This window comes from Schistocerca cancellata, chromosome 9, assembly GCF_023864275.1.
Source record: "Schistocerca cancellata isolate TAMUIC-IGC-003103 chromosome 9, iqSchCanc2.1, whole genome shotgun sequence".
Classification (NCBI taxonomy): domain Eukaryota; kingdom Metazoa; phylum Arthropoda; class Insecta; order Orthoptera; family Acrididae; genus Schistocerca; species Schistocerca cancellata.
The window spans coordinates 317,905,372-317,925,433 of NC_064634.1; the positions used below are offsets into that span (position 1 = coordinate 317,905,372).

Sequence of the window (20,062 nt, forward strand, 5' to 3'; positions counted from 1 at the left end):
AGAAGCTCTCGAAGTAAAGCTGTGAGGACCGGGCGTGAGTCGTGCTTGGGTAGTTCAGATGTTAGAATGAAAGGCAAAGGTCCCGAGTTCGAGTCTTGGTCCGGCACACAGTTTTAATCTGCCAGGAAGTTTCAGACTTGGGAGCCTTTTAGGCGACAGTAGGTTAATCGAATGCTTTGAGATTCAGTGTCGTAATATCAGCTAGTACCATTAATACAACGATTATTGAAGCATGTGAAGGAATTACCTGTCCTGCAATGACATATTCAGGTAATTAGAGTAAAATATTTGTTTACGTTTGGTGATAAAGTGCTGAAGCTCCCATGTATTTCGCAATCATCGTGTATAATGGCGAGCCGTACTACGTTTTCTAGATAATAAAGAAAGCAATCTCTTAGTGAATCCTCTATTGACCATTTTAAAGCAGTAAATGCGACTACCTCTGCATAGTCCTACTGAAACTTTTGTGTTACCGAGTTTCTTGAAAAAGTGAATCAGAGATTTTATGCTCAAAGACTAACTGAAAACATAAATAGTGCACACTAAAGGCTGTGTGGCTGGCTCATGAAGCTCCGTCAACATCCGAATGCCGAATATTTGCTCAAACCGTCAAATCTTGCCCCCTCTTGCTCGTATCCTATTGACAACATTCAATCTTTTTGGGGCCATCTTCCTCAGACAGCTCACCACGGACGCGGCACAATGACGCTATCGGCTCGATCTACAATGTAGCCTGCCATTGCGTATCGCCCCATCTCCGCCCTCTTGTGTGCACGCCAGCATGCAAGATGTGGCAACTTGTAACACGACTTCATATGACTTACCGATGTTGAATAAATATTGTGTGGAAAATTTCACAAACTCCGTTTCATTAATCACGACAAGGAATTGTAACGTAATATCCAAATCGAGAGTATGGCTGACTATGCTGTATCAAAATGTAGTCTTCATCAGCCTCTGCGTTCGTATGTCTGCAAAATATAAATTACGAGGTCCGAATTCAGCAGACGAAAATTGAGGCGAGACGCAAGCCTACCGTAATAACACCAGAATTCCAAAGGGTTTTAAATAGTTTACAATTTTTTGATACCCCCGGATACAGATAAAAGACTTACGGATATGAATGCGCACAGTTTCTCACTTACCCGCCTGCATCATAAACATGACTGAGTGAGAGAGAGAGGATTGTGAATTACTCGAGAAGATTACTGTTAAGTTTTTAGGCAGCAAACGCCGCCCACATTATATTCCTGTTATAAGCAACAAGTCGGAAATGTTCAGGAAATTTAGGTTGTTTAATGAGCCTCCAAATTCACTTTTTGAAAAGCCGTTTTGAGTTCCTTCTCAAAAAATATGGTTGGTGTCATTTGGAAACAAGGTGACATCTTTCATCGAGACATCGAAGTGGTGGAAAGGCGGTATCAGGAGTGCTGAAATACCAGTGTGATGGAAGTCTGTTGTTTAGCACTTCAGGGAGACGCACAACAGACAATTAACCGGAGACAGAAAAGAAATATAGTCCAACAAACACATGATTCCTAAGTAATAAAGTGTTCAGATCTGTACTTCAATAAAAACTTTTTTCGTACTGAAAAACTAAATTATTTTTCATTCCAAGTGCACGTGTTTCGCTAATTTTCTAAATTATAGGAAAATCACGCTTTGAAAAATTCCTTCTTGCAAAATTGTTTCACTGAGGAAGGTCTACTGCAGCTCGCCCTTCAAATGGTTGGACGAACGGCAAAGTAACATCGAAGTAAGTGACCGAGGGATAGAAAATCACCTCAAATAGCTCATCTGAGGAAAGAATACAGGATCTCTATACGGCTATGTACTGCACGCGAACGAACTACTTCTAGCAGCAGTATACCGTAGGCTCGCTGGAGAAGCGAAGCGTCCCCACTCCCCAGTTTTGGATTGTTTTTGGGGGGGGGGGGGGGGGGGGGGGGGAAAGACCAAACTGCGAGGTCATCGGTCTCATCGGATTAGGAAAGGATGGGGAAGGAAGTCGGCCGTGCCCTTTCAAAGGAACCATCCCGGCATTTGCCTGGAGCGATTTAGGGAAATCACGGAAAACCTAAATCAGGATGGCCGGAAGCGGGATTGAACCGTCGTCCTCCCGAATGCGAGTCCAGTGTGCTAACCACTGCGTTACCTCGCTCGGTCCACTCCCCAATGATTTGTAAAATGTGTCACTGCCGTTTTCAAGGAGGGTCGTAGAACAGACGCACCAAAAAATAGGCGTATATCGCTGATGTCTGCCTGTTGGAAAATTTTGGTACACGTTTTCTGCTAGAGTATCACGACTTTTCTGGAGACCGAAAATATCCTCCGTAGGAATCAACATGGGTTCCGAAAACAACGATCGTGTGAAACCTAGATCACTCTGTTCGCACACGAGGCCCAGAAAGCTGTAGATACCGGCGCCCGGGTTGATTTGTTTCTTGACTTCCGTAAGGCATTCGATAAAGTTCCGCACTGCCGCCTAATGAGCGAAATACAGCAGTACGGAGTATCAGACCAAGTGTGAAATTGAAGTATTTTTTGCAAACAAAACACAGCATGTCGTTCTTTACAGGATTAAAAATTTTCAGACTTAAAAGTTACTTCGGGCATACCCAAGTCCACGGTACTAAGTGTAGCAGAGGATACGTTGAGAAGAAGGAAAAGAATTAAGAAGAGAAATGGTTCAACGGGACATGTCAGGAGGTTGTAGAATACAGGAGGAAGATGAGAGAGAATGACTGCCTGGCAGGGATAATGAGCAGAAAAGAGATCATTTTCTCTCAGCATCAGAAAGGAGACGAAGCGAATAATGAGAACAGAGAAACGAATATATCTAACCAGTTTATTAGAACAAGTTGAGGCAGAGAGTCACAACAAGAATTCAAGACAGTTTTCCCAGTGCACCAAAAACAGGAAATGCGGAATTCATTAGCAATAAGAACGACAACTCGACAAATAACAAGGGAAGAATTGTAGAAAGATGGAAAGAATACTGCTCAGAAGTCCTGAATCGCCCAGACCCAGATGAGAAGCTACCTGCACATACTACGGAGGAAAGATGAAGAATGGGAAATGACTGAAGAAGATGTGAAGATTGCAATCAAAAGACTCAGAAACAAGGCTCCAGAGGAGAACAGAATAACAAGAGAATTAATCAAAGACGGAGGTGAAAGCTTGCACTTAGAGATATATAAACCGGTCCAGTTGATACGGAAGAATGACTCATTGCCAGAACAGTGGAAACTGGCCGTAATATGCTGTATACACAAGAAGGGAAGGGAAACGGAATATGGATATTACTGTAGAGAGGCATCAGCTTGCTTTCGACCAAATCAATCGACAATAGAGCACATTTTTACCCTAAGACAAATGTTTGAAAAACAGTGGATACAGCATAGGGTCTTTTCGTCGATTCTCGACGTGCATACGACAGCATACACAGGAATTTCCTATATAATGCACTACGTGACTTCAGAATCTCTGAGCGGCTAGCGAGAATTGTGAAACTTGGACGGACGGGTCTAAGGACAGCAGTGCGTTTCCGACGTGTCATGTCAGACACATACGAGACAGACTGTTCAGTGTCATCTTCGAGAAAGTAATAAAGGAATGTACTCAAATAGAGTGTTCTGGAATACAGATGGATGATACTTGTAACTGTCCTGCATAAGCAGATGATACAGTACTGCTAATTGAATCAAACCATGAGTTGAAAAAAATATGCCAGAAAATGGTGCACAGAAAGTTGAGCTACAGGTGAATCAAGACAGAGCGGAGTTCATGCAGTTAAGAAGATACGAGCAGCAAGAATTTCTTGAAATAGATGGCATGAGGTTCAAGAGAGTTCGCCACTTCAGACAGTTGGGATCTAACCGAGAAGTGAAATACCATTTTTCATAAATGTAGCTTTAAAAATGCGTTAGCAGTTTTTTAATAAAGATTTATTTTCAAAAAATTTCACCCACTATTTTACCCCTTTAGTGTTTTAATTTTAAAAAAACACGTATTTTTTGTTTTCTGTCTGAGAAAACACATAAAAATGTTTTCTTAGTTATTGCTTCAAAATTCCCTTAATAGCGACATACTTTCAAAACGCCTTTCATCCCCTGTTTCACTCTATCAGGAGTGGAATTTCGGACAATACCTCCTTAAACGATGCCTACAGTATAAGATCCGCATCCTCTCCAAACTTGAAATTTCTATCCTTAATCATTTGGACTGGGCGATGATGAGTCAGTGAATCAGTCTGATCGCTGTTTCATCCTCTCATGGGTTGAACTTCCAAAAATAGTGAAACACGTATTTTTTCATCTCTAACCGAGAAGCTAGACACCAATTTTCAAAGATTTAGCTTTAAAAATGCTTTCGCAATGAAATATTTTCGTAAAACTTTTCACACCCTATTTTACCCCCTTAGGGGTTGAACTTCCAAAAGTAGTGACATGCGTATGTTTTACTTCTAACAGAGAAGCCATAGATTTAGCTTTAAAATGCTTTCATAATAAAATATTTTCATAAAAAATCTCATCCTCTATTTCACCCCCAGAGGGGTTCAACTTCGAAAAACACCGAAACACTTATTTTTGTATTTGTAACCGACAAGTCAAATACCAGTGTTCACAGATGTAGCTGTAAAAATACTTCAGTAGTTCTTTAATAATGATATATTTTCAAAAGAAAGCTTTCACCTACTATTTCACTCCCAAAGGGTTACATTGAAAATGTTGAAACACGTATTTCTTTATTTCTGACCAAGAGATCAAATACCAATTTTTGTAGGTCTAGCTTCAAAACTGCCTTAATAGCGACATTTTTCAAAAAAATCCATCTCCTATTTCACCCCCTTAGGGTTGGAATTTCGAAAAATCCCTTCTTAAACGACGCATACAGTATAAGATCCACACCCTCTCCAAACTTCAAGTTTCTATCCTTAGCGATTTGGGCTGGGCGATGTTGAGTCAGTCAGGACATTGCCCTTTTAAATATAGAGATTGCTCGTCAGTCTGGTGTGCGTACCAGACAGGATTGGTAAAGAAAACAGAAAAGATCCAAAGAAGAGCAGCGCGTACGATTAGAAAGCATCACAGAGATGTTCATGCAACTCCGGTGGCAGTCTTAACAAGAGACATTGCGCGTCAAGGTGTGGTATACCGTTAAAAGTCCGAGAGCATTCATTCCTAGAAAATTCAGCCAATGTTCTGAGTTGCCCTACGTATATCTCGCGAGAAGACCATGAAGATAAAGTTTAATAGGTTCGAGTTCGCACGGAGTATTACCAACAATCGTTCCTCCCGCGAACCATTCGCAACTGGAACAGGAAAGGAGGAAGTGACAGTGATGCACAAACCATCCTCCGTCACACACCATAAGGTGGCTTGCTGGGCAGAGATGTGTTCACGGCCAAAAGACCATAAATAAGATTTAGCTAGAACCCATTGCAAAGTATTGAAAAAATATTTTTTCGATGGCTTGTGTATTTAATAAATAATGTACAACAACAATTTATGGAGTATTTAAATTAATCTGCAAGCAAGAGCATTTACAACAGTTGCACATCTACCTCGCAACTGGCCTTCTCATGCTATTCTAAAGCAAAAGACAACCACACAGTTTTGATATAGCTCTAGTTATTCAAAGACATGTGTCGATCTTTCACCCATCTTCAATTGCCATAACACATTTACCTCTTCCTCAGTGCAACTGATTTATCGACTGCATTCTGATGGCTGCAGCTGAAGCTACAGTGAAAATACAAGTGTTAGTGCTATGTATATAAACGCGGTTAAAAGAGCTGCAAGTTACAGAGCAAAAACAGCTGCAGCGCTCAGAATGTTGTCGATAAAAACGTGTTGACAAAGACATAAGGGTAGTACTCCAAATGAAGGATCTGTACAGACCCTAAAAAGTGGCTGATTGTTGTAATGTCAAGTACTTCAACCCACGGCCACGGAACAAACATCTATTACAATGGCTAAACGAGACCTCTACGGTCGTAGATTCGAATCCTGCCTCGGGCATGGATGTGTGTGATGTCCTTAGGTTAGTTAGGTTTAATTAGTTCTAAGTTCTAGGCGACTGATGACCTCAGAAGTTAAGTTGCATAGTGCTCAGAGCCATTCCGTCATTGCGTTTTATCATTCCACTTCTCTACCAACAACGCAAATGCTTCACTGCAGTACACATCCGCAGAGTCAGTTACGGCGCGTGGCATGCAAACCACTAGCCGAGTTATGTCTCTCACACAAAAGGCTTTCAATACGCCGTAACCTACACGCGTTCGTTGTGTTTTGTACTGCACTTCAGAGTAAAGACACGCCGTCCGTTTCGAGACATAAGTTTGACTTATTTTATTATTCCTTCTCCTGTCAGCAACAACTTCCTTTCAGTTTGTTGGCACAGTTTCTATCAAGTTGGATATTATTGTTGGTAAACATGGTTCTTCGAAAGGATTTGTTAAAGTTTTCATACACATGCAGACAGAAGGAACCGGCGACTTCCAGTCTAGAGAGCTGAACTGAAGAATTCAAGTGCTACAGAAGAAAATTTTTCGTGTACTTACGAAGTAAATTTATTTACTCCATAACTGGTAGAGAGCACCATCAGAGATTACGCTACTACGTTAGTAACTTGACAGAGGAAATAAGGCCAAAATTTTCTCCTAAGCAGCAGTAGGAGCACAGGTGTTTTCTTTGGCTTCTGCGAGTTAAATCTCGAATTCTATAGATTACCTGGACTACGAGCAATATATAGGGATGGAAAAGGAAGTAGACATTCCAAAAATGAGAATTTTAATGGAGAGGAGAGACCTGTTTGCGATGTATAGCCACAATGATTTCAAACAGCGGTTTGTGTTTCCTAAGGAATCTTTCTGGAGTCGTTATTGGGGCGTAATTCTGACAGGAGCCGTGCTTTGTCTCCTAGGTTTCAACTTCTTTCTGAACAGCGAATCTTTCGAATATGGAGCAAATAAAATATGTTTTATAAATATAAAACGTATTGATATTTAATTACAAAAATCTAAATTTCTTGAGCACATGGCCTGAAGAACTGGAACCGGAAGTTTGCTGCATTTAGTTCTTGAATTTGTCGTAACTTCCACTTTAACGTTATGTTCTTCAACGATTTCTCTTTGTCTTTCAATTAACAACATTTTTACACTATATTCTTCTCGTATTAAAAGCATTTTTGACGCATGAAGCTTGTCTGCTTTTTTGCAACAACTCCCTGTTCTTCACTAGAACTACACGTTCTCTGCCTTTTTTTCATGGACGCATCTTCTGATAACCTTCCACATTATCTTCAGTTGTGTCATGGTCGTTAATTCCAGTTATTCCTCGAAAACTTGCGGGATCACATCAACAACCATATGGCTTATATCGTCAACCTTCGTCTCAGCTATTCCACCGCCAGTTTGTAATTGTTCTCGATAACATTCAGCTTTCATGTTCTTCCAAATTGCTTAAGCTGCTTTTGTGATCTTCGAGTACGAGCTTCGGAGTTGTATTTTCCCGAAGAATCCTTCTTACTTTTTAGCATATTGACTTAATGCTTTTCAGATCCAATATTAGTTACGTAATTTTTCATTATTTCAAGAAACCGCTCTTTTTCACTTTCTGGTATGTTTTTTGAACGTTTCTTAACACTTAAATTTTCTTAGCTACCTTGATGTTGCTTCCTGCTTGTATCTCAAGTTGCACAAAAACTGTATGGAAAATGCCTTGACGATCGCTCCCGTCAGCCACCGCGCCGAGTACTAACTTAGTTTGCGCGAATAATATATGGTGCCGCTTAAATTATCACGTGTCATCCATCAGTAAAGGACGGTGGTAATTGTAGATGATGGTGTTAAGTACTGAACAATAGATTGATCCATTAATAGCAAGTGTCATTTTCATTAGATACCTACCTCATCATTGGTACAAGAGCATTTAGCTTCTTTGAATTTTAATAACCCTTTCTAGCTTAAATTACGTTACTACGATATTATTGTTAAAATATGATGGAATAATGTCTGCCAACAATCAATATTTTCCGAGAAGAAACGAAAAACTAAGAAAGTAAATAGAAATTCTGCTCTCTAACAGTTACTAAAAGAGTATATTACTACGGAAGTAATTTACTAAAACAGTCCAGACTAGCCGTGTTAGTACAAGAGTAATTTAGACTAGTTTGGTGCTCGCCACCCTGCGCTAGTAATTTAAAACAGCAGTCACTTCTCTCTTTGCACTTAATAACCGGATAGATTAAGATATACAGGACATAAAATCCCGTCTGAAGCCTGCGATCATTTTTATGTTAATAATTGGCAACCAATGCTGTACAACCGCAATAAAGTCATGAGACGTTCAATTGACTCTCTTATTAGAACATGTTACGCGTTCCGGGATTACACCCATCTTCGGACATCACAAACTTCAACTCCTTCCTAACCAACCAGGCGTTTCTCACTGTTATTCCGTAGTTTTGCCGAGCCCCTGTGTGTTGGCAGTGCATTACAAAGTATGACACCAGGGCGGCTAACATGTCTTTGAGCACGTGTTGTCCTTGCGCGCCCTATGTGGAGGTTCAAAATGGTTCAAATGCCTCTGGGCACTATGGGACTTAACATCTGAGGTCATCAGTCACCTAGAACTTAGAACTCTTAAACCTAAGTAACCTAAGGACAGCGCACACATCCATGCCCGATGCTGGATTCGAACCTGCGACCGTAGCGGTCGCGCGGTTCCAGACTGAAGCGCCTAGAACCGCTCGGCCACGTCGGTCGGCCTATGTGGAGGGACCCACTGTTGCGAATGGTGTAACTACGGTAATCGCTATTAGTGTGTATGTCTCCAAGTTTAGGTCTGGTCATCAACACACATTTGTTTGTGTATAGGCAGAATACTGTAAGCGTGCACAACTTTTTAAATGCCGCTAATACGTCTACGTGTAAATTAATCTATCCGAATAATTGGCAACCAATGCTGCACATTCGCAATACAGTCATGAGATGTTCAATTGACTCTTATTAGAACACGTTACACGTTTCGTGATTACACCCATTTTCAGACATCACAAACTTCAACTCCTTTCTAACCAACCGTATACGCTCCGCTTCAAGACTGCTTGTGTCGCAGTTATAGTCATATGTTATTGGATACTTTCTTCGAGTTGTCAAGGCTGTACGCCTGGTTGATTAGGAAGGAGTTGAAGTTTGTGATGTCCGAAGATGGGTGTAATCCCGGAACGCGTAACATGTTCTAATAAGAGAGTCAATTGAACGTCTCATGACTTTATTGCGGTTGTACAGCATTGGTTGCCAATTATTAACATAAAAATGATCGCAGGCTTCAGACGGGATTTTATGTCCTGTATATCTTAATCTATCCGGTTATTAAGTGCAAAGAGAGAAGTGACTGCTGTTTTAAATTACTGGCGCAGGGTGGCGAGCACCAAACTAGTCTAAATTACTCTTGTACTAACACGGCTAGTCTGGACTGTTTTAGTAAAATACTTCCGTAGTAATATACTCTTTTAGTAACTGTTAGAGAGCAGAATTTCTATTTACTTTCTTAGTTTTTCGTTTCTTCTCGGAAAATATTGATTGTTGGCAGACATTATTCCATCATATTTAACAATAATATCGTAGTAACGTAATTTAAGCTAGAAAGGGTTATTAAAATTCAAAGAAGCTAAATGCTCTTGTACCAATGATGAGGTAGGTATCTAATGAAAATGACACTTGCTATTAATGGATCAATCTATTGTTCAGTACTTAACACCATCATCTACAATTACCACCGTCCTTTACTGATGGATGACACGTGCTAATTTAAGCGGCACCATATATTATTCGCGCAAACTAAGTTAGCACTCGGCGCGGTGGCTGACGGGAGCGATCGTCAAGGCATTTTCCATACAGTTTTTGTGCAACTTGAGATACAAGCAGGAAGCAACATCAAGGTAGCTAAGAAAATTTAAGTGTTAAGAAACGTTCAAAAAACATACCAGAAAGTGAAAAAGAGCGGTTTCTTGAAATAATGAAAAATTACGTAACTAATATTGGATCTGAAAAGCATTAAGTCAATATGCTAAAAAGTAAGAAGGATTCTTCGGGAAAATACAACTCCGAAGCTCGTACTCGAAGATCACAAAAGCAGCTTAAGCAATTTGGAAGAACATGAAAGCTGAATGTTATCGAGAACAATCACAAACTGGCGGTGTAATAGCTGAGACGAAGGTAGACGATATAAGCCATATGGTTGTTGATGTGATCCCGCAAGTTTTCGAGGAATAACTGGAGTTAACGACCATGACACACCTGAAGATAATGTGGAAGGTTATCAGAAGATGCGTCCATGTAAAAAGGGCAGAGAACGTGTAGTTCTAGTGAAGAACAGGGAGTTGTTGCAAAAAAAGCAGACAAGCTTCATTCGTCAAAAATGCTTTCAATACGAGAAGAATATAGTGTAAAAATGTTGTTAATTGAAAGACAAAGAGAAATCGTTGAAGAACATAAAATGGAAGTTACGACAAATTCAAGAACTAAATGCAGCAAACTTCCGGTTCCAGTTCTTCAGGCCATGTGCTCAAGAAATTTAGATTTTTGTAATTAAATATCAATACGTTTTATATTTATAAAACATATTTTATTTGCTCCATATTCGAAAGATTCGCTGTTCAGAAAGAAGTTGAAACCTAGGAGACAAAGCACGGCTCCTGTCAGAATTACGCCCCAATAACGACTCCAGAAAGATTCCTTAGGAAACACAAACCGCTGTTTGAAATCATTGTGGCTATACATCGCAAACAGGTCTCTCCTCTCCATTAAAACTCTCATTTTTGGAATGTCTACTTCCTTTTCCATCCCTATATATTGCTCGTAGTCCAGGTAATCTATAGAATTCGAGATTTAACTCGCAGAAGCCAAAGAAAACACCTGTGCTCCTACTGCTGCTTAGGAGAAAATTTTGGCCTTATTTCCTCTGTCAAGTTACTAACGTAGTAGCGTAATCTCTGATGGTGCTCTCTACCAGTTATGGAGTAAATAAATTTACTTCGTAAGTAAACGAAAAATTTTCTTCTGTAGTACTTGAATTCTTCAGTTCAGCACTCTAGACTGGAAGTCGCCGGTTCCTTCTGTCTGCATGTGTATGAAAACTTTAACAAATCCTTTCGAAGAACCATGTTTACCAACAATAATATCCAACTTGATAGAAACTGTGCCAACAAACTGAAAGGAAGTTGTTGCTGACAGGAGAAGGAATAATAAAATAAGTCAAACTTATGTCTCGAAACGGACGGCGTGTCTTTACTCTGAAGTGCAGTACAAAACGCAACGAACGCGTGTAGGTTACGACGTATTGAAAGCCTTTTGTGTGAGAGACATAACTCGGCTAGTGGTTTGCATGCCACGCGCCGTAACTGTGACTCTGCGGATGTGTACTGCAGTAAAGCATTTGCGTTGTTGGTAGAGAAGTGGAATGATAAAACGCAATGACGGAATGGCTCTGAGCACTATGCAACTTAACTTCTGAGGTCATCAGTCGCCTAAAACTTAGAACTAATTAAACCTAACTAACCTAAGAACATCACACACATTCATGCCCGTGACAGGATTCGAACCTGCGACCGTAGCGGTCGTTCGTTTCCAGCCTGTAACGCCTAGAACCGCACGGTCACTCCGGCCGGCTGCGTGCATTGAGTGCGTGATGTGTCTGCCAGGGGAATTCCCTTCACAACAAGAAATAAAAAACTTTCCCGAAGACAAAAGCGGACGGGACTATAAGCTAACCGAATAAATCCGAATGGGTGAAAACCAGTCGCTGTTTGTATATATGAATGATTGAGTGTACGTAAGATAAGTGCCCCGCGGGGTAGCCGCGTGGTCTAGGGCGCCTTGTCACGGTCCGCGCGGCTCTCCCCGTCGAAGGTTCGAGTCCTCCCGCGGGCATGGGCATGGGTATCTGTCTGTGTTGTGCTTAGCGTAAGTTATTTTAAGTTAGATTAGTGCGTAAGCTTAGGGACCGATGACCTCAATAGTTTGGTCCTATAAGACATTACCACAAATTTCCAAATAATGATAAGCGTTGTTATAATTACAAGCAAAATCCATAGATTCAGACTATCAGAGTGGAAATAAACGACTAACAGTTAAGAAAGATTACATATTACCCTCTCAGTGTATCCAAGAAAATGAAATTCTGACAGAAAATTCTTACCAGGTCGCTACACTACCAAGGACCAGTTGTACAGTCCCCAGTTAGCAGCTGCTTAAGCTCTATTCTTGGCATATGGCGGAAAATGTGTTGTGCGAACACGTAATAACGCCTGTTAGGAGAATAAACGAGGGATAGCTAAACCGGTTATTCTGGCAGGGTTAGTGAAATTAACCGGAGAATAAGTTTTGACAATGGCAGGAACAGTTATAGAATTAGTGATGACAAGATTGTTACAACGAGGAAGGAGAAGAAGCGGGGGCATCACACAAGTAATATGGAAGAGCATGACAATTCCAAACTTATATAGTAAGTTCGTACTACTACTACTTTCCGAGGTCATGCTGGAGAAACTGGAGCATATGAATGAAATGTGAAACTATTTCCTAACATAAAACTTTTTGCTTGTAATAGGCCTAAAAGGGATTGGTACTTCGTTAATTATATTATTTCGTGTTATTGATGTAAATGAAGCAGATAAAAATGACCATTTGTGCCCATACAGTCTCGCAATATTAAAAAGGCCTATTTCGTTTTATCTAGCAGACAGTGACAAAATAGACGTAATCAAATCGAGAAACTACACCACTCTTGGGTACTATACGTATTAACAGCTTTTTCAGTATTGGACAGCGACATTTTGATTTTTCATGTAGGAAAATGTTTAACGAATTTTGATGAGCTAACAGATTCTTTTGCAGAAAGGGAAGCACGCCGTGTAAAGCTGTAGCAAGATAGAGAGAAAAAATGCTGGGACCTCAGAGTGAAGAAATGTATACTGCTTTGCTTGTCTCTTGTCTTTACTGGTTTTATGTTTCCTACATTTAATTTTATGACACACAAAAGACAAAGGTATTAGCTAACAGCCAATAAACAGCGTAAAGTTTCTGAAGAGTTCTTATTCTCCCGGTCTCAAATAAGCCCACCCAGTATTGTGTTTTTTTTTGTGAAAGGGGGGGGGGAGGGGCAGGAGGGGGGTAGGATGTCAAACCGGCGACTGGGAATAGGAGAGGCACCACAGGACATTTTAATTTTCTCTGGCCTGTATATGGGTTTGATGGTTTCCATTACAAAATATGCACGTTTGAATTCCACAGAGCGAAACGCAGTGACGTGCGACAGAAGAACGCTGTATGAATAGGCGTCGCACTTCACTTTGGCACACTTGAGACCAAATAACATGTCTTACATTTCCTCGAACATACATCAAATTTTTCAGAAAGATGTGCGCTACAAAATGAACATGTTTGTAAAAAATCAATTTTAAAAAAAAATTGTTGTCCTATCTCAAATTCTCGAGTGGGAGGGAGGCGAGAGGAGGGGGTGCCACGATCAAGTTTTTGCTCCGGTCCGGGAACATCGTATATCCGGAGCTGCAAATTTAGGGAATTTTTCTAAACTCCTCGCAACGTATCTTTTTCAAATACGAAGCCCTGTTTGTGTAAACGTAAAAATTAGATATTTTGTATCACCTGTTTGGTAGGACGTAGGTTCTAAATATTATGCAATAATGGAGGGCAGCATTCAACCGACTTATACGAGCCTCATCTCTTTCGTCACAACAGTGCAACATAGTCGACAGGATCAACTCCACCGAGTATACAGTTGCTGAAGTAGGCAGCCGCTAAGGGGAAGATAATAGTGGACGTAGGCCTAATGGAACAAATGAGATTTTCTGTATGTTTGAAATGTTAGTTGTTATTGCATCTGGTGAGTATAATATGACGAAGTTACCAACTCTTGTGGCCACACAAGCTCCGGCCAAGCCCGATTATCCATTCGCTCGAAATTGAAAAGATATTCATTGTAACAGTCTCATAACAAATTGTCACAACTGATCATTACTTGATCGAGACTAGGTATCACTTCTGATAATTTGCAGCAGACACTGTTAGAATAAATATTTTTTAAAATATGTATCTCTCAAAGGCAATTCATCTATTATTAGAAAGATTTAAACAAGAGTGATGGATTACTTTTTAAATCGTATTATGACCAAGTGCTTAACTTCATTTCCTAAAATTACACGCTAGTTCCAGTTAGTTTAATTAGTAATTACACAGTTCTTACTGTTGCTGGCTCCTGTGAATGAGTGAGATGATTAGTATCCATATTCACGGGCTCCACTTTACACTGATTATTAGGCCTATCCCACCACCATCCCCATCAACAATTAACAATGTTCCGCGTGCTATACTTTTAAAAAGAATCTTGGAAAACTTCAACTTTACTCTGACAAAACTGTAGCAGAAATTCCTCAAATAGTTTTCACTGCCATAAAAACGAAAATAAAAGTTTGTGGGAATAAAATCATTTTACTTCCAAACAGTTGCTGTGGGTCAGCAAATGTTATTCCTTGGCTTCATATAACTCTTTAAAATTTGATACTGCTCTCCTTCTCTCCATATTCGTAAAAAAGCCCAGAAAATTTTTATAATTATAATTACATTTTTGTGCCTCCCTGCTCCAACATGAAATTAACTATACATCTTCTACTTCAGTTATGTCCTATCAATCCATCCCTTCTTCTCGTCAATATAATAATACATGTTGGAGAATCGACGGTTCTGTTTTTTAGTGAAGAGGGCAAGAATGAGGGAGACGGGTCGGCGAAAATACTTGACTCGACTAGTGGAAGATGATACTCGCTAAAATTACGTCACCGCAACGACTGAAATATAGCTATTACGTTGGACCGGTACTGAATTTCCTTGTAGGCAACGCAAACAAAACGCGAGATTTCTATAAAGCGCTTTTTTCTTCTTTAAAATTGCACACTGCCCACGAAAGAGACTGTTTACAGAACAATAGTTAAATCCCGTTACTGATATTCAGGTGTGCGGGAACTAAACAGGTTGTATAAACAGGAAACGTACGAGGTACACAATAGGGCAGGGCGAATGGTTATACGCTTGTTCGACTCGTAGAAGCGCACAGTAACTCTACAAAAACTGAAGAGAGGGGTACGTGAAATAAGATGCCTGGCGTCTACCGAGCACCTAGTCAGGAATTGCAACCGCTTTCAGGACCATAGCTGTGAATCGTCTTCATCACTTAGACATCGCTCCCATGGAGATCACGAGGCTCAATCAGGCTATAGCAGCTCGCAGACAAAAATTCTTCACATGTATCATCTTTAAGAAACCTTAAGATCGGTGCAATATTTCACCCTTCGCCCCACAGTTAAAAAGTGAATTGTCAGTACAGATATGGTAAGAAACATTTATAACACAATTAAATAATATTATCTACAAGCAAAACGCTTACGTACCTGCTGCTTGTTGATCAGAAGGAGGAATCTCATCCCAGTCTTCGAAAAATGATTTTGCTATATCCTCCCATGCTCTCCGTTTAACTGCTTGGTCGGTGTAGTACTTATGTGACGTATCCCACAAACAAGGTCGCTTTTTCACTGCGAGGATTAATGTTGCGTTGTCTAACATTTTTAATTAAGATGGTAAGATGATGTATTGCTGTGTGCGAAGAAAATCAGTTACAATGAGTTAAGACGCCCGGCTCAAGAACGTGATACGTTCGCTACATCTCAACGCTGACTCACAATATGTCGGACGTATTGCATCGACCTTCACGTAGTGCGCATGCGCAGAGCCGTCGAGTGCGCTCGAGCGCAGCGACGTAATCCGAACGCTGGCGTGGCGAAAATACCACAGTCAGAAGCGTACGCCAACGGACAATCTTCGTAGGAGCGTTGTCTCTATTGCAGAACCGCAACGTAATTTGCGTCTAATGCAAACTTTGTCGCCCTGGCTACTAACGAGTTTTATGGCAACTGTAAATATACACTGACACACTTAATGAACAAATACGAATTTTTAATTATGCTGTTAAAATGCTAACTATGGAGTGCTGTATATAAACGGGATGAACAGCCACTGGGCTAGCCACTTCGATGGCATATTCCGATATACCAAATAAAAGTGTTATGTAAAGCCAATATTTGTCAAATTTTGTATAGCAACTTTTCATTTGGTTTTGTTTCACCTATTTCTTTTCTACTGCGGTACTTCTTCAAGCGCATGCATCAGGACTTCAGTATGGTACTATTACGAAAATGCACAGATGAACCCAATAAAACTCGTAATTCCAAAGAAACTGTTTTATCAACGGAGTTTAAACATCGCATGTAGGGTTTCATGTAGTGATTTCAAGTTGCCTTTCGGAGATATCATCGTACTCGTTTTGATTTTTGAGTGGTACTGGTATATGTTAGTTTACCAGTGCGGGAGACAGCGTTTTGCACTAGCGGAAATTCGTAACAATAATTTGTTAGATGAATCCAACAACACTATTCAGACGGCTTAAATTGTTTTTCGTATGCCTCGTGAGCAACAAATATTCAGAAACGTTGCTCTAAATGCCACATTCTATAAATATATGGAGAGCTCTTTTTCATAAAACAACTATTTCTGCTGTCACTTTTAAGTACCAACCATACTTCAAAGCAAGTGAGTCCTCTTTAGTAAGTGTTTTTTATTTATATTCTGTAAATTTGTTAGAGAATGGAAATGTGTTAGAGGAATGTACACTTCGCACACGGAATACTGAAAAGGCTAGAACTCGTTATAGTACGTATAAAAAAACCACAAGGGCAGTTACAGGACCATCACAGGCTTATTTTCTGCTCACTTCAGACGTAATGTTGCGTAAAAATAAAATAAAATCAGCCCTGAGGACAAATCACACGACGAAAAAGAATGACAACAGGAATGTTAACGGCCGCAATTGTCGCTCGTAAAGTGGTGTAATCAGAAAGCCCATGTAACAAAGGTGAACAGAATAGGTACGACTAAGCTTGTTCACTGGTTGATCCTGAGCTGCAAACAGTTATCATTCAGCGTACTGTACATATTTTTGATATCTGCAGCTAAATTGTTTACTTGAGATACCTCTAACGAGGGAATGTAGCCAGACTTCCACTTCACTCACATAGAATAAACTTCTAAACGTAATGAGCGATAAAATTTTGGTCATTCAGTGACTGTCTCTACCGCTACACAGTACTAGAAAGATAGCATCTTATCTGGAAACGTTGAACTGAACGACAGTGGAGCAAGAGGACTTAGCAGTTTTCTGAACTGTTACCGGTATATTAAACAGTAACGTCCAGATCAGAAAACTGGATTACTGCTAGGGTTTCCAAATCAGTAAAGAGATCCATGAGACACAGCATGCTTGACACGTTTAGTCTGTCTCTGTTAGTTTCAATGCTTTGGAGACCGAGGATAAAAGCATTCAGACTATGTGGTGTCTTCAGAAGAGCGAGGTGCCAAGGCGAGACTGGTGTTTCGCGACGAAACCACAAGCAACCATAGTCGCTGTCGGATGCAATGATGAATGAGTGGAGTCAGCGAAAGCACGCCCAGAAGAGTTTCCATACGCCACAGCATCAGCGCGTTTGCTTACATCTGAGCGCAGTGCCACTCAGCCCAATCAGCGATCATTGCCGAAGACGACAACATCGTCTCTCGACCGAGCCAGCAGTGCGTTAATTGTGTTAGACAACTCTGGATAAATGTTTGTTGTAATTTGTACTATCTGAGAAGAGACTAGTATCTTATTCTGCATCAAGTGATACTCCAATTTCAGTGACAGTGATAAATAACCGTGACGTGCCTGTAGACATGGATTGTTACAAAGTTAAGTATTTCATTTTGTTCAAGTTGAAATAAAGTGATCTAATATTTCATATGTTGCAGTATCAACTCAGTCTCCTCGTTCAGAAGCAAACTAACAGTACATGACACAGGGTGCACTCTAAGTATCAGTATAGGAGAAAAACTTTAAGGAGGACAAGAAGGCATTATTACTGAATAGTAGTCATGAAACAGTGGAAATGAGAACAATGAGAAATATAATATCAGGATTGGTGATCACGACTTAGATGAAGTTAAGAAATTCTGCTACCTAGATAGCAAAATAACCCATGATAGACAGAGAAAGGAGGACTATATAATAAGCAGACTTGCACTGGCAAAAAAGGGCATTTCTGGCCAAGAGAAATCTGCTAGCATTAAACATAAGCCTTAATATGAGAAAGAAATTTCTGAGAATGTTTATTTGGAGCACAACATTGTATAACAGTGAAACAAGTAAAGTGGGGAAACCAGGGAAAAAAAGAATTGAAGCATGTGAGATGTCGTGCTACAGAAGGATATTGAAAATTAGGTGGACTAATAAGGTAATGAATTAGGAGGTTCTCCGGAGAATTGATGAGAAGAGGCAGGATGGTAGGACATCTGTTAAGACATCACAGAATAACTTCCATGGTAAAAAGAAAGAAAAGATCGTTAGAAGTGAATGTTAGAAATGGCAAGGGAACTATCTGCAAAATGAGTATCAGGTAACTAGAGGAAGCAATCCGAGACCACATAAGTCAAGTCCTGGTAGAGCTAAACAAGGAATGTTAACCCATTTCTGAAATGCTATTGATTGTGAAGCCCACTAAATGCCACTTGGCTAAAACGTTATGGCACAAATGGCATATTCCTCTTACACTGATGGAGTCTTACCTTCACAGCTGAAATCAGAGGGTCACATAGACAGCCTCAGAATGGGATACATACCATGGTGACCCCCACAGGCACCAGTACTGAGCCCACTCTTACTTTTAACATGAATCAATGATCTTCCAGCACCCGTAAGGGCAGTTAAACAACTGTAATATTTATTGATGACACATGTATGCTGATCGAGCGTCCAAACTCAGCCTTGCCAGAAACAGCTCAGATGATAGCTGAAAATGCTCACAAATGGTTCACAACTGGCGGTTTAAGTGCTAATCTCACAAAGATCATACACACATCAAAAATACTTTTGCATCACCTCAGTTCTGAGAGTCCTGGAACCTGTACAAAAAATTGGAACTGAGATCAACATAAACATCATTTCTGTCCTTTTTGATGCTCATGAAAACTGCACATTGCATGTTGTACCACCATACAGTGAGACCTTCAGAGGTGGTGATCTAGATTGTTGTACACACTGGTACCTCTTATTAGTATGACCTCTTTCATTGATGAAGCCCTGTATTCATTGTGGTATACTATCCATAAGTTTGTCAAGGCACTGTTTGTCCAGATTGTCCCACTCAAAAATGTTCAAATGTGTGTGAAATCGTATGGGTCATCAGTCCCTAAGGACAAACAAACACACCCATGCCCGAGGGAGGACTCAAACCTCCGCCAGGACCAGCCACACACTCCATGACTGCAGTGCCTTAGACAACTCGGCTAACCCCACGCGGCAGATTGTCCCACTCCTCAACAGCGATTCAGCACAAGTCCTTCAGTGTGGTTGGTGGGTCATGTCGTCCATTAACAACCCTTTTCATTCTATCCCACACATGTTCGATAGGGTTCATATGTCTGGAGAACATGGTGGCCACTCTGGTTGAGCGATGTCGTTATACTGAAGGGAGTCATTCATAAGATGTGCACAATGGGCGCGCGAATTGTCGTCCATGAAGACGAATGCCTCACCAATATGTTGCTGATACGGTTGCACTATTGGTCAGAGGATGGCACTCACGTATTGTACAGCCATTACGGCGCCTTCCACGACCACCAGCGGCGTACGTCAGCCCCACATAATGCCACGTCAAAACAGCACGGAACCTCCACCTTCCCACACTCGCTGGACAGTGTATCTAAGGTGTTCAGCCTGAACGGGTTGCCTCCAACTCATCTTCGACGACTGTCTTGCTGAAGGCATATACAATACTCATCGGTGAAGAGAATGCGATACCAATTCTGAGTGGTCCATTCGGCATGTTGTTGGGCCCATCTGTACTGCACTGCATGGTGTTGTGGTTTCAAAGATGGACCTCACCATGGACGTTG

The 20,062-nt window shown here is 40.6% G+C and overlaps 1 protein-coding gene across 2 annotated transcripts in view; it reads right to left on the reverse strand.

Moving 5' to 3' along the window:
* LOC126100274 (uncharacterized) overlaps positions 1-15,782 on the reverse strand; it is a 45,136-nt gene extending 29,354 nt beyond the window's left edge. For both annotated transcript variants that reach the window (XM_049910870.1, XM_049910869.1), the window contains exon 1: positions 15,475-15,782. In XM_049910870.1, the coding sequence (XP_049766827.1) occupies positions 15,475-15,646 (172 nt within the window). In that variant the 5' untranslated portion in view covers positions 15,647-15,782. The remainder of the gene's footprint in view (positions 1-15,474) is intronic.
* Positions 15,783-20,062: the final 4,280 nt, after the last annotated feature.